Source organism: Podarcis raffonei, chromosome 7 (genome assembly GCF_027172205.1).
Source record: "Podarcis raffonei isolate rPodRaf1 chromosome 7, rPodRaf1.pri, whole genome shotgun sequence".
Lineage (NCBI taxonomy): Eukaryota > Metazoa > Chordata > Lepidosauria > Squamata > Lacertidae > Podarcis > Podarcis raffonei.
In genome coordinates, this window is record NC_070608.1 from 77,707,196 (window position 1) to 77,720,703 (window position 13,508).

General features: G+C 44.9%; 1 protein-coding gene across 6 annotated transcripts in view; it reads right to left on the minus strand.

Annotated features, from left to right (window-relative positions):
* Positions 1-13,508, minus strand: part of TRIO (trio Rho guanine nucleotide exchange factor) — a 274,403-nt gene that overhangs the window by 178,961 nt on the left and 81,934 nt on the right. For all 6 annotated transcript variants that reach the window (XM_053397146.1, XM_053397145.1, XM_053397147.1 and 3 more), the window contains exon 6: positions 4,553-4,675. In XM_053397146.1, the coding sequence (XP_053253121.1) occupies positions 4,553-4,675 (123 nt within the window). The remainder of the gene's footprint in view (positions 1-4,552; positions 4,676-13,508) is intronic.

Consider the following 13,508-nt stretch of genomic DNA (forward strand, 5'->3'; position numbering starts at 1 on the left):
TAGCCATTAGCCATACCACAAGACAGTCCCTCTTAACTCCAAGGCTTCTGGCAGAATTCACAGCTTCCTATATTCCCTTTTAAAAAACGGGAAGAAAGGGTTGTGTGCACTTAGCAGGTAAGCAGCATTCGCTACTCCATCAGGGACAAAATGCAACTGACTGCTCCCAATTTCAGCACCCCCTGTTGTTTTCTGGAAAGCAACAGCGAAATGCCATCCTGCCAGCACTGCTTTCTCCAAGCCCTTTGCCGCGACATGTTTTCAAAGCAGGGCAGAAAAATGAGCACCTCTCTCTCGAGCAAAAGCCTACTTTTATTTGATCAAGTAAAGCACATTGCAGAAACAGCAAAATCACCCTGTACCTTGGACTGATCTCATTTACACAGATTTCTATTAACACTGTGACTTTTGTTTGCTGCGGCCTCAAACGGAACTTTGGGAGGGCTTAAAAACAGCTTATTAAATCAGCCTGACGGGTTTGTGAATTAAAAGAGAATATTAGAAGTTTTTTAAAAAGAAAAAGAAACCTTAAGCCTTCAGAAGGGCTGGGAGGGACTTTAACGGGGGTCAGGGAGAACTTCTTACCGCCTATTCTTGGACTATATATATATTTTTACCTTATCTGACCTCATTGCTTCATGCTGTATTCAAATAAGATTGCTAGGATGTGAGATTTTACCTTAGCATTTCCACTCAAACCCAAGAAGGCTACCAACTATTGGCCACAACAACACCTTATAGACCGATACTATATAAACTCACTATTATACAATGCAAAGGAGTCCCATTTTTCAAATAATAATAAGTTCATCAAGGACTGGACTAAATTTGCAAATTATTTAAAAGACAACTGCAGTCAATCAAACACATTGGTAGAATTGCAAGAAGCTTTGTACGGAAATGTATAAAAATCACTGCAGGGACGAATAAGAAAATATGATGCTTTGATGTTTTTGATTTGAAAGCAATGGTCGAGTAGTGAAAATGCAGAAATTTGAAATGAAAGATAGAAAATCATAAGGAAGGTTTGAAGGAAGTCGTGGCCCTAAAAAGCCAAATTGTATAATATAAAAGGAGAGATTGTAAAGGAAAGCATTATTGTAAAATTAATAAAAATGATATGGCCAAAAAGGAGTCCCATTTTTAGGGCTTTCTGCACAGAACTTCCTCCTCACTCTCAGGGCAGAGCTGCATCCCAGACTACTAGGTACCCACTGGGTCAATTTCAATGCCTCGCTCTTTCAATTGTGCCACCTGTGCAAGCATTCCTGTTTGCCAGATGACATGTTCCTCCCATTGCTTTGCATGTTGTTCTGGGGGATTCTCCTGCCACCCACTGAGAGCCAATTTCAGGGGCTGCACCAGGTGTGTGTGTGTGTGTCACCAGGGTGGGGGGAAGGTTCATTGCGTAAGTGAAAGTCCTTGAGCAGCGCTTCTGCTGATAGGACTGGATAGCTGAATCCAAGTGCACAGCCTGGGAGATAATAATAATAATATATTATTTATACCCCACCCATCTGGCTGAGTTTCCCCAGCCTCTCTGGGTGGCTCCTAATTGAGTGTTAAAAACAATACAGCCTTAAATATTAAAAACTTCTCTAAACAGGGCTGCCTTCAGATGTCTTTTTTTAAAAAAATAATAATAATAATAATAATAAATTTTATTTATATCCCGCCCTCCCCAGCCGAAGCTGGGCTCAGGGCGGCTAACAACAATAAAACAATACCAAAGTACAACACAAACAACACTCTAAAATCATTCATTATAAAATTAATTAAATTCAAGCCACTGGCCACCATTGGGCCAGAGCTCCGCGAAGATTGCCGAGGGAGGGAGTCAGGCTGTGCCCTGGCCAAAGGCCTGGCGGAACAGCTCTGTCTTGCAGGCCCTGCAGAAAGATGTCAAGTCCCGCAGGGCCCTAGTCTCTTGTGACAGAGTGTTCCACCAGGTCGGAGCCACAGCCGAAAAAGCCCTGGCTCTAGTTGAGGCCAGCCTAACTTCTCTGTGGCCTGGGACCTTCAAGATATTTTTATTTGAAGACCGTAAGTTTCTCTGTGGGGCATACCAGGAGAGGCGGTCCCGTAGGTACGAGGGTCCTAGGCCGTATAGGGCTTTAAAGGTTAAAACCAGCACCTTAAACCTGATCCTGTACTCCACCGGGAGCCAGTGCAGTTGATATAGCACCGGATGAATGTGATCTCGCAGCGAAGACCCCGTAAGGAGTCTCGCTGCAGCATTCTGCACCCGCTGGAGTTTCTGGGTCAGTCTTAAGGGCAGCCCCACGTAGAGCGAGTTACAATAATCCAGCCTGGAGGTGACCGTCGCGTGGATCACAGTGGCTAGGTCAGGGCGAGAGAGGTAAGGAGCCAACTGCTTAGCTTGGCGGAGATGGAAAAATGCCGCCTTTGTTATAGCTGCAATCTGCGCCTCCATGGAAAGGGAGGTGTCGAAGATTACACCCAAACTCTTAACGGACGGTGCTGGCACTAACTGCGCCCCCGCAAGAGATGGGAGCTGCTTATTTCCCTGACATCTGGTGGGAGGGCGTTCCACAGGGCAGGCACCACTACTGAGAAGGCCCTCTGCCTAGTTCCCTGTAACCTCATTTCTTGCAGTGAGGGAACCGCCAGAAGGCCCCCGGCGCTGGATCTCAGTGTCTGGGCTGAACTATGGGGGTGGAGACGCTCCTTCAGGTATACAGGACCGAGGCTGTTTAGGGCTTTAAACGTCAGCACCAACACTTTGAATTGTGCTCGGAAACATACCGGGAGCCAATGCAGATCTCTCGGGACCGGTGTTATGTGGTCCTAGCGGCCACTCCCAATCACCAGTCTAGCTGCCACATTCTGGATTAATTGCAGTTTCCAGGTCACCTTCAAAGGTAGCCCCACGTAGAGCGCATTGCAGTAGTCCAAGCGGGAGATAACTAGAAATAACCACTCTGGCAAGACAGTCTACAGGCAGGTAGGGTCTCAGCCTGCGTACCAGGTGGAGCTGGTAGACAGCCGCCCTGGACACAGAATTAACCTGCGCCTCCATGGACAGCTGTGAGTCCAAAATGACTCCCAGGCTGCGCACCTGGTCCTTCAGGGGCACAGTTACCCCATTCAGGACCAGGGAGTCCCCCACACCTGCCCACCCCCTGTCCCCCCAAAACAGTACTTCTATCTTGTCAGGATTCAACCTCAATCTGTTAGCTGCCATCCATCCTCCAAGCACCTCCAGACACTCACACAGGACATTCACTGCCTTCACTGGTTCACAGATAGTTCACTATGACCTGCTGGACTGATGAATACTCCTGCTCTGCACTTTTTTAGTGACAACATTTCTGGGCAAGTGACTGCTTGGCCCCTTTATTCACTGGACTCCTAAGGGCTGAATGTCAAGCCAGAAACACAAGCAGAAGGCTCGGCTTTTGCATAACCCTCACCTAGAACGAACTCTTCAGACATGTCAGCATTTGTTTCCATCTCGATCTCAATCCCTATCCTTGGCTCAGACTGTCCAAAATGCTAATTAACTTCAGTAATTAGTGCCTTTTGATAAAAGGCAAGCCCATGCAGGCCTCTGCAACGAACCGCTATCATTAAGACGTTAGAAAACGATGTCAAAATAGGCCACATTCGAATCCCTAATCTGAAACCAAAAGCAGTGCAAGCAAGGACAAACCCAAACCACAAAAGCTTTAGCAAATCCTATCTTACTGGTATATTAGTCCATTTCAAACTGTTTTTTAGAACTGCCAATGTCTCTTCTATCAGTGCTGACCCCTGTTTAAACATGGATCAAATTAGGATTGGTTTCGTTTTATCCATGTAACACTGTCATGCGCCTTCATACAATCAGGGTGTGTGTGTGTGTTTGTGTGTCTGTGTGTGATGTAGTTGTCCCCATTCTCTTGAGTGCAAACAAAACTCCATCAGGCTCTAATTTACCTACCCTCATCTAAAAATGACAGCCTGGACCACAGTTCCTGAAAGCTGAGCTGTTTCAGCGGAGTTTCGCAACTTACGGAATTATTACTATTGGCTAATCTATCGCTGCACAGCCATTCACAATCCCTGTGGCAAAAGCACACATACACAGGAATGAGGCCTGCAACTTTCGCTGAATTTGGAAGGAGTCCATATACGTTGTAATCCGGCTACCTCTATGCAGCGTGACTCACTAGCCTTGGGCACAACTCCCTAGTCCTCATGCCATAATGTACAAAGTTATTTCTCTCTCGGTTTACTCCCTGCCTCCACTGAATAAGAAGATTACAGGCCCTCTGGGTAGGGGGACCTGTTCGCCTGTCGCCTGCAAGTTGCTACCATGGCAGCTGTAATAGTTCTGGAAAACCCGAAGCAGCTATGTTGTTCTCAGTCTCTCTTCCTCCCTTCTCTTCTCCTAACTTGTTTATTTAGATTGGATTCTGTTCTTTCTCCTCCAGCACACTGCATACTGACAGGGCCAGCACCTGGGGTCAGACTTTCATGAGTCTCTGCACTGTGAAATACAAGATGTTTGCCAAATACAAAGTGCCGTTGCAAGTTTCAATATTCTTACCATACAGTTCATAGCAAAATGATTGTGCTGTGTCTGGAGCTCCATGGCATGAGGGTGGCTGGCTCCAATCTCTGTGTAGCTGTTCAGAAACAGGCCTTTGTTGTGTGTGATCCAGTCAAACATCTAAAAGAAAACAGGAATTAATGCTCATCACAGGACAGGGCACCAGGTTAAACAACAACAGCAACATATTTTGCATGTTTACAAGCAAAGACTTTCCAAATTAGCAAAGCTTTAAGCACAGAGTTCTGCCAGCCAGGCTTTTAAATAACCAATTGCCTAGACCCCTGTGGAGAGGAGAGACATCACCTTGCCAACAAAGGTCCGTATAGTAAAAGCTATGGTTTTCCCAGTAGTGATGTATGGAAGTGAGAGCTGGACCATAAAGAAGGCTAATCGCCAAAGAATTGATGCTTTTGAATTATGGTGATGGAGGAGACTCTTGAGAGTCCCACGGACAGCAAGAAGATCAAACCTATCTCCATTCTTAAGGAAATCAGCCCTGAGTGCTCACTGGAAGGACAGATCGTGAAGCTAAGGCTCCAATATTTTGGCCACCTCAGGAGAAGAGAAGACACCCTGGAAAAGACCCTGATGTTGGGAAAGATGGAGGGCACAAGGAGAAGGGGACGACAGAGGACGAGATGGTTCGACAGTGTTCTCGAAGCTACCAGCATGAATTTGACCAAACTGCGGGAGGCAGTGGAAGACAGGAGTGCCTGGTGTGCTCTGGTCCATGGGGTCATGAAGAGTCAGACATGACTAAACGACTAAACAACAACAACAACTGTGGCGAGGAAGAACTGACCCCAAGCAACCAGCTGGGAGAAGCTTTTGCAAAGAAATGAGTTGGCTCTTTTCGGCCATCGACATGCCCCAAATGGTAAATGATAGGAGTGACTAGTGAAGCAAGTAGAAATTGTTGTGGGACGCGGGTGGCGCTGTGGGTAAAAGCCTCAGCGCCTAGGGCTTGCCGATCGAAAGGTCGGCGGTTCGAATCCCCGCGGCGGGGTGCGCTCCCGTCGTTCGGTCCCAGTGCCTGCCAACCTAGCAGTTCGAAAGCACCCCCGGGTGCAAGTAGATAAATAGTGACCGCTTACCAGCGGGAAGGTAAACGGCGTTCCGTGTGCTGCGCTGGCTCGCCAGAGCAGCGATGTCACGCTGGCCACGTGACCCGGAAGTGTCTGCGGACAGCGCTGGCCCCTGGCCTCTTGAGTGAGATGGGCGCACAACCCTAGAGTCTGGCAAGACTGGCCCATACGGGCAGGGGTACCTTTACCTTTACCTTACTAGTAATGTCTATTGTGTACCCTTTTGCAAAGCACAAGTAAAAACAGAGAAACACTATGAAGAAGGCCATATTATTTGGTGGATACCTAACTTGTGAGAGCACCACACTCCTCAACTTGCTCAACAATGGACTAAAACAGCGGGGGCAAGTATTAGTGTGGGCCTTATGGGTGTCTATCCTGTTCCAACACTTCAAATTCTCTGGTTTGAAAGGGAGGAAACATGCGCTCCCCAAGTGCGTTCGACAAAGCTGGGAACAAATGCCATCATCACAACTGAGGGTTAGGACAGGGTCCAAAGGATTCTTAATAAACTGGAAAATTGGGCTGAAAACTGAGTGAAAGAAGAGATTAATGTAAAACAAAAACAAAAAAACTACAGCTAAAAGAGAGGCAGGAAGGAGGACATTAAACAAATGCACAGTGACCGAAAGTAAGACGGCCAATTATGCAGGAATACTACCAACAAGCACTAGGTTAACTCAGGATAATAGCAGCAGCAGCAACAGCAGCAGCAACAGTCATCAGAACTATTCGAAAAGCAAAGGGGGCCTCAGTTGCACTGGATATCACATTTCTAAGACATCTCAGAGGCCAGCACAGAAATAAATGTCGTAAGGGCTGCGAGGCAACTGTGCACATTGAAAGGGCCACAACAAGTAATTGCTAATGAACACAGTATGAAAGTTCACACGGACCAACCGGAACTGCAGTAGTTAAAGTACAGCTGGAATGCTACATCCAGTTCTCCGCATTTTGAGATACGGAGGGAAGACAAGCTGCAAAATAAAAAGGACCGGTCACAGCACGTCCATTTACTAGTTTTGCAGCTGAGATGACAGACCAGCGTACATCAAACCGAGCGTGGCTACAGCTGTCAGTCTTGCCTCTTCCAACATGCTTCGGACAGGCTGTCTGCTCTGGGCTTTTTAAGAGAGTGTCCATGCAAGTTGTCGTCTTGCTAGAAAACAAGATTATGTAGAGGGTTGGAGGGGGGCAGAAGAGGGGTTTCTTGGCGACATCACAAGGGTTAGCCAACCACCTTGTTTCTCAATGTCTGGTCCAGATACCAGGGAATGGAGCATTCACAGAGGAAGAAACCTACCCTCGTTTTATTTTGTACATCTGTGAATGGTGCAAAGTTGGCAGACTGGGGAGCTGGAAGGTGAGGGCTTGTGGCACTACCTACAGAAAACCTAAGGCAGCCGCGTCCTTGCCTGGCAGCCAGGAGTCTCCAAGACTGGCAGCAAAACAAAGCCTGCCTGGCTGGGCTCTGGGCTCACTCCCAGTTCCATCCGCCGTGGAAATGTGGGGGGAAGCAATGGCGGACACAAAAAACACATAAATTTCTGGGCCAACTTGGCTTCCGGTGGCATTTGGCAACCACCCCCAGCAACAGAGCTGGCCCAGCTAAGCTTGATTAAACATTTCAGCTCTAATTAATGGGGAGCAATATGTTCGCTACCAGCACAGATGCAGGCCCGAGACATTTCGCTGCTTGAAACCCAAGCACAAATGGTGCCCCTCACACCGCCATCGTTAATAGTTTGCACTCCTTGGGCATCAGTTACTCCCTTCGAGTATTTCATTGTGCCTTCTGCACATAGCTGTCAACTTACAGATTTGAAAATAAGGGACCAGCGCCTCAAAACTAAGGGATCAGCAGCCAAAATAAGGGATCAACAATTACTTTGATAGAATTCATATTTTGTTGTGTGCAAATGGCTTTAGATGCCTATTAGGTCCATAAATTACCATATAGCATATATTCAACACAAAAAAACAGCAACAATTTGTTGTTGACAAAGGACAGCGGGACATAGAAAGGGCCCCATTACCTTCAGTAGCTTATTTAAGGGACATCATCAATAAGGGACAGCATGGCGCTGGGATAAGGGACTGTCCCGCCAAATAAGGGATGTTTGACAGTTATGCTTCTGCAGCAGGCAAAATGTCCTTGAAGGCCTATTTAGACTTAGATCCCCCCCTCAAAAAAAAACCTTCTTAATCAACTGCTATAGTTTGGCAAGGAACAGGTTAACTATTTCCTTCAGTCACAAAACATCATTTCTTCCTGCCTGCGTTAAAGAAGAGTAATTTAACAAACAGCATCCATGGAAGACTGGCTTCAAGAGAGCCCTTGAGAAATTTTCAATTTAGATTTTTTAATAATCTACTTCACGGCATTTCAGAGTTCACCAGAGTTGGTTTTTTTTAAAATAAAAATAAAGAAGTTTGCAGATTTGAAGTGAAATCTTCAGGGCATCAAATCGTGATTTTTAGATACGTCTAAGCTCCATGAACCCCGCTCGCTGTGAAAATTTGACACTGACGCTTCCGCTTAACAAGCCAACCTTACGATTCCCTGTGCGTGCGCATCCATCTTAGGCATTAATCTTTGTTTTAATTTGGCTTTTAGCCTTTTATTGTATAGGCTGGCTGTAAGTGAGGGAGATAATCCCATGTGAAACAGTGGCACAGCTAGTTAGAAATGGGGGTGGAGTGGGGAGGGGGAGAGAATAAACACAGTCTGTGTAAAAAGATGCAATTATTTATTAGTCAATGAATTACATTTGCTTCTTTGTCAGTAGTGCGCTTTAGATGGCACAGCTGCAATTTTATAGAGTTCTATAAAACATCCAATTATTTTGTCTCGGCTGGCTCTTCCCCTTCACTATGTTTTTGAGCTCCACTACAAAACTCCAATGTTATTTGTCTGATTTCTTTCTTTCTTTCTTTCTTTCTTTCTTTTTTTGGTATGGTTTAGCAACAAGCAGGCTAACACAAAAACTCTCCAAGACAGATCCCTTATCTGGGTTTGAGATTTACCATTCCGTCTCACCTGAAGTGAGCAATGTTGATGCTTAATCCATAACTAATTAGTGCTCTTTCTAAGGCCGGTCTAGAAAGGGCCTCATTTCTGCACAGCAAGTCTACATCCCTGAATGGAAAAGACAACACTTGCCAAGCAATGCTTTCTTTGGTGAATTTTCCTCCCCAACCCCACTGGCATGATCACTGATGCACTTTGCTTGCACACATGCGGAGTAATCATGGTGCCATCATGCTCTCAGTGTTCCTAGATGTTATTCCATCTCAGCCGGCTCTAAGATGGTAGAGTCTTCACACAAGGGCTATACCAGAAAGAAGGTTCGCATCACAAAGACTTTGCCTGAAAGTGCCCTCACGTCACAAAAATGAGCGCCCTCACGTCACTTCAGAGAGAAGGCTTGCAATCTGATCTTCGATTCTAAACAGATCTGCAGCCCATGCATTGAAGAGGGTTGGACTTACAGCACGAAAGAAGTTACGGAATTGAGATTTAAAATTTACAACGTTATACGGTGGTACCTTGGTTCTCAAACGCCTTGGTACTCAAACAACTTGGAACCCAAACACTGCTAACCCGGAAGTAAGTGTTCCGGTTTGCAAACTTTTTTCGGAAGTCGAACATGCTCCGTTTTGAGTGTTATGCTTCCATTTTGAGTGTTAAGCTGAGGTCTGTCTGTTTTTGTTATTTTGCGTTTTTCTTTTAGCGGCTCTTTTTGTTTTGTTTTTGTGACTGTGTGGAACCCAGTTCAGCTACTGATTGTGTGACTGCAGTACATTGTTTATTGCTTTCATTTTATGGGTCATTATGTAGTAAAATTCATGTTAAATTGCTCTTTTAGGGGTTGTTTTTAGAAGTCTGGACCGGATTTTGCATTACTTTCTATGGGAAAGCACGCCTTGGTTTTGGAACACCTTGGTTTTGGAACGGACTTCCGGAACGGATTAGGTTTGATAACCAAGGTACCACTGTACGTTGAAAGAAAACTATATGAAAATGATGTACCATTGGTATCTAACTCCCAGTAAACCAGCAAAAATGTATAAAACAGGGTCAAATATATGCTGGAAATGTAAGGAAAAAGAAGGCACCTTTTATCATGTGTGGTGGACGTGCAAGGTTGTAAAATTTTTGGGAAATGATGTATAATGAATTGGAAAAAATGTTTAAAATAACTTTTTCTAAAAAACCCAAAAAACCCTGAAGCCTTTCTTTTAGGAAGTTTAGGCACTGTGTGGATGTTATTGGCCCAGAGTTGGAAAGAAGATAAAGTCCCGACCAGAGAAGAATGGCAGATCAAGTTGATGGATTATGCCGAAATGGCTAAAATGACTGGAAGAATCAGAAATCAGGAAGACCAAAATTTTAATAAGGAATGGGGGAAATTTATAATTTATCTTAAAAATCATTGTAAACAGAATCGTTAGTAGGATTGGAATAACACTTGTAGTTTAATGGTGAATTCTGGATAGAATGGAGATGTAAAATATTTGGATTATTATACAAGATGCAGGAGGAAATAACTAACATTAGGACCGTCAAAGGGGAGGAGGGAAGTCCAGGAGATTCTCTGGAATCCTCTTTTTATGATGTATATTGGATATGTGATTGTAAAACTTTAATATGAAAAACCAAATAAATAAATTTTTATATATATAGAAACCCCCCTTTCCAACTCTGCTATGATTCTGTGTCTTGGTCGCCTGAGCCTCTCTATAGCTACATGGAAGGTAGGAAAACGTTGAAGGACCAGTTGTCAGAACATTCCCCACCCCCTGTGTGAAAGAATCTGTCTCATTCCTTTGCCAATGTTGGTCTTTAGTCATGCTTTATTATTCATCACCACCCTAGTCCTGCAGATGGCTTAAACACCTGTGAAAGAAGCTTACGGACAAAACTTGCAATGTATGCGTAGACCGAAAAAAGGATCTCTGTCATATACACACAGGCCGGGCACACTGTCCCCCTCTCCTCCTGAGGTGATCTATGCAGATCAGCTGAGAGATTTAGGTGGAAGAGGGTGTTCTCCGATTCCCTGTGATTTGCATATAATTTGCGCTGTACTCCACCCACCTCTGTACGGTCTCTACTTAATTTCCCCCTGCTTTTAACCACTGCAAAAATAGATGGCACTTCATGAGCAGGAACAATTTGCTCAGGGCGGGCGGGCACTGAATCAGGCCCTCGCACTCCCAACTTAATGAAGAGTGTCCGAACTAGTAAGCAAAACTTCAATATAAATACCATTGTATATACACATGCTTTCGTTTAGGATAAAAACAGTAAAATCCACATGCATTTTCCATTCTAGCAACTTTCTTTTCTCATAGTTAATCCTCCACGGGTATTCAGCTAGAGGGGAAAAAATATGATGTCAGAATTGGCTCCGGTTCCTGTTATCATCTCCTGTTGTCATTGGCAGAGAGGATGAATCTCTTATTTCCATATGCTGCTTCCCAGCCCCTGTTGAGCCCTAAATCTTGGGGGGAGTTCCCTGGCTGGGCGGAAGGGCTAGATGGATGTGCATATTCTAAAACAGGAAAATCTCTTGGGTTCGGCTACAAAACAGGTATGAGTACACCTGGAGCTTCTCAACTCTACTCTCTTTGCAGGAAGAGCCCAAAGGAAGTATTATAACTTTGTAGTGTTCTGCAAAAGGAAATCCCCTGCCAGTCATCGCTCTAACTGCAGCAGAAGCAAAGTGAAAACGTCCAGGGTTCTAACCTCAGGCTCACCAACTGCTTACAGATAAGAGAGAGGTGGCTTTCTGATGTTGGAACTGGTCTTTTGACAACCAGGCCTGAGCTCTGAACAATATTCAGCTTTAACCTTTTAAAACCCTCCCAAGCATCTGAGGTGTATGCACACTTTACGGTGAAAGAAGCCAATCGTTTTGCTTCCTCTGGGGCTTTCTATCTTAAATTTGAGGGTTTCGCTAAGGAGAGCGCACTGCGAGCATTTACACCCCCACTGCAACAGAACGAAAATGCAGAATTAAAAACTGCATGTCTAAATTACTCGCGGTCCAAATGACCCCAAACATTCATTCCACAATACCTACTTTTTTGTAATAAAAATTCAAATATGCGCATTATTCATGTTTTTAATTTCTGTCTCTAGGTACCTTTTAGTTGGAGGATAAAATGTATGAGTAAGGTATGAGTAAGGCCCCACTGGAATTACTCTTGGGGGCTATTACAAACCCTTGATACCATCCCTATGTAGTTGTAACCCTGCAACATAAAGCAATAATGCTTAGCACAATTCCGTATTTCAATATTAAACTGGAGTCACTGTCAAATATACGTGGGCTTTTATTTAATCTACAACTTACTCGGGATATATTAGATTAGTGAAATGCCTCTTGCAAAGCCATGGTGGGAATCAAGATAGATTAGGGGGGTCTAGACTCATCCTTTACTGCATATGTTCAGTAACAGCACAGAAGTTGTACCTACACAGCAGCCTGGCACAGGGAGATATAAATCAATGGCTACTAGCAGTGAAACCTTTGTTCTACCTCCACTGTCAGAGACAATACGCCTTAGAATACCAGTTGCAGAGTTGCACATGGGGAGCATGTAGTGCTTAGGTTCAATTTCCCCACGGGCATCTGGTTGGTCCCTGGCCAGATCCGACAATGTCATGGACTGGTTGGAAGCAGAGGAAGGAGGAACCAGCTGAGGAACCACCAAGGGAAGAAGGCTCAGAGCCTGGGGATTGGTGGTGCGACAACGATGAGTGGTCAGAGGGAGAGGACTGGGAAGAAGAGGTATCAGAAGCGGAAGAGGTAACAGGTCTTAGTGAGCAGGGAGAGTCTATGGCAGAGAGATATCCAGAATCAAGAAGCAGAAGTGGAAGCAGGAGACTAGGAGGAGGGAGGCCAAGAGGAAGATGAGTCAGGAAGGCGAAAAGTTACAAGTTTCCCCCCATCCTGCTGCGACAAGCTCTCCTTCCTCTGTCCCCTAGAACCAGGAGAGGCATGAAAATGGTGGAGGAGAGGTTGGCTGCATTCAGGCACAGTCTCCGCTTGCTTGGGGAAAGCCCCGAGGAGACAGGGCCTTTCAGTCTTGGCAAGTGATTTTCATGGAAGATCATCAATGGGAATGAGCTGCTCTGCTCATTAGCCTGACACTCAGCCAAGTCTGCAGAGACCGTGTTTTTGCTAATAAAGAGTTATTAGAAGGGTGGTCCGTACGTTCTTACTAAATAATCCGTACATCATTCTAGCGACAAGCAGCGCTGGACACTTACAACTTAAGTGGCATGAAAATCCAGAACACTACAGCGTTGATGCTGTGGTGAGATCTACTGCCAGTTTATGTAAATGAATAAATGCTTAAGTCAAGAAAGGACTTATCATATGAAGTTGAATGTTTATAAATATATCAAAACCATGAGAGAGAATTTACTGAAGAAGCCCAAGACTCTTCATGGGCGAAACAGGTGACAAACGCCGGCACCCTGTCTAATTCTTGTGCGTAACATCACCAACACTTCGTTTGATCAAACTTATCTTCGTTGATATCTAACCCTTGAGTGCAACATCGCCAACACTTCGTTTGATCAAACTTACCTTTGTTGATATCTACAGGAACCTGTCTAAAGGAACTTTAAAGACTGAATCTTCCTTTCGGACACAATTTGAATGCGTTTTCTGTTTGTGGCTTCTGTAGTAGATCTTGTACGTTGTTCTCTCAAGTTTTGGATTATTAAGTTTTAGAACGTAGAATGGTTTGGTAGTGTTTTGTGTGCCACTTATGTGCTGCTTACTTTATACTGGTCTACTATGAGCAGAAGAGAAGGCCTGCCCTACCCCACCCCTGCTGTGAGTAAC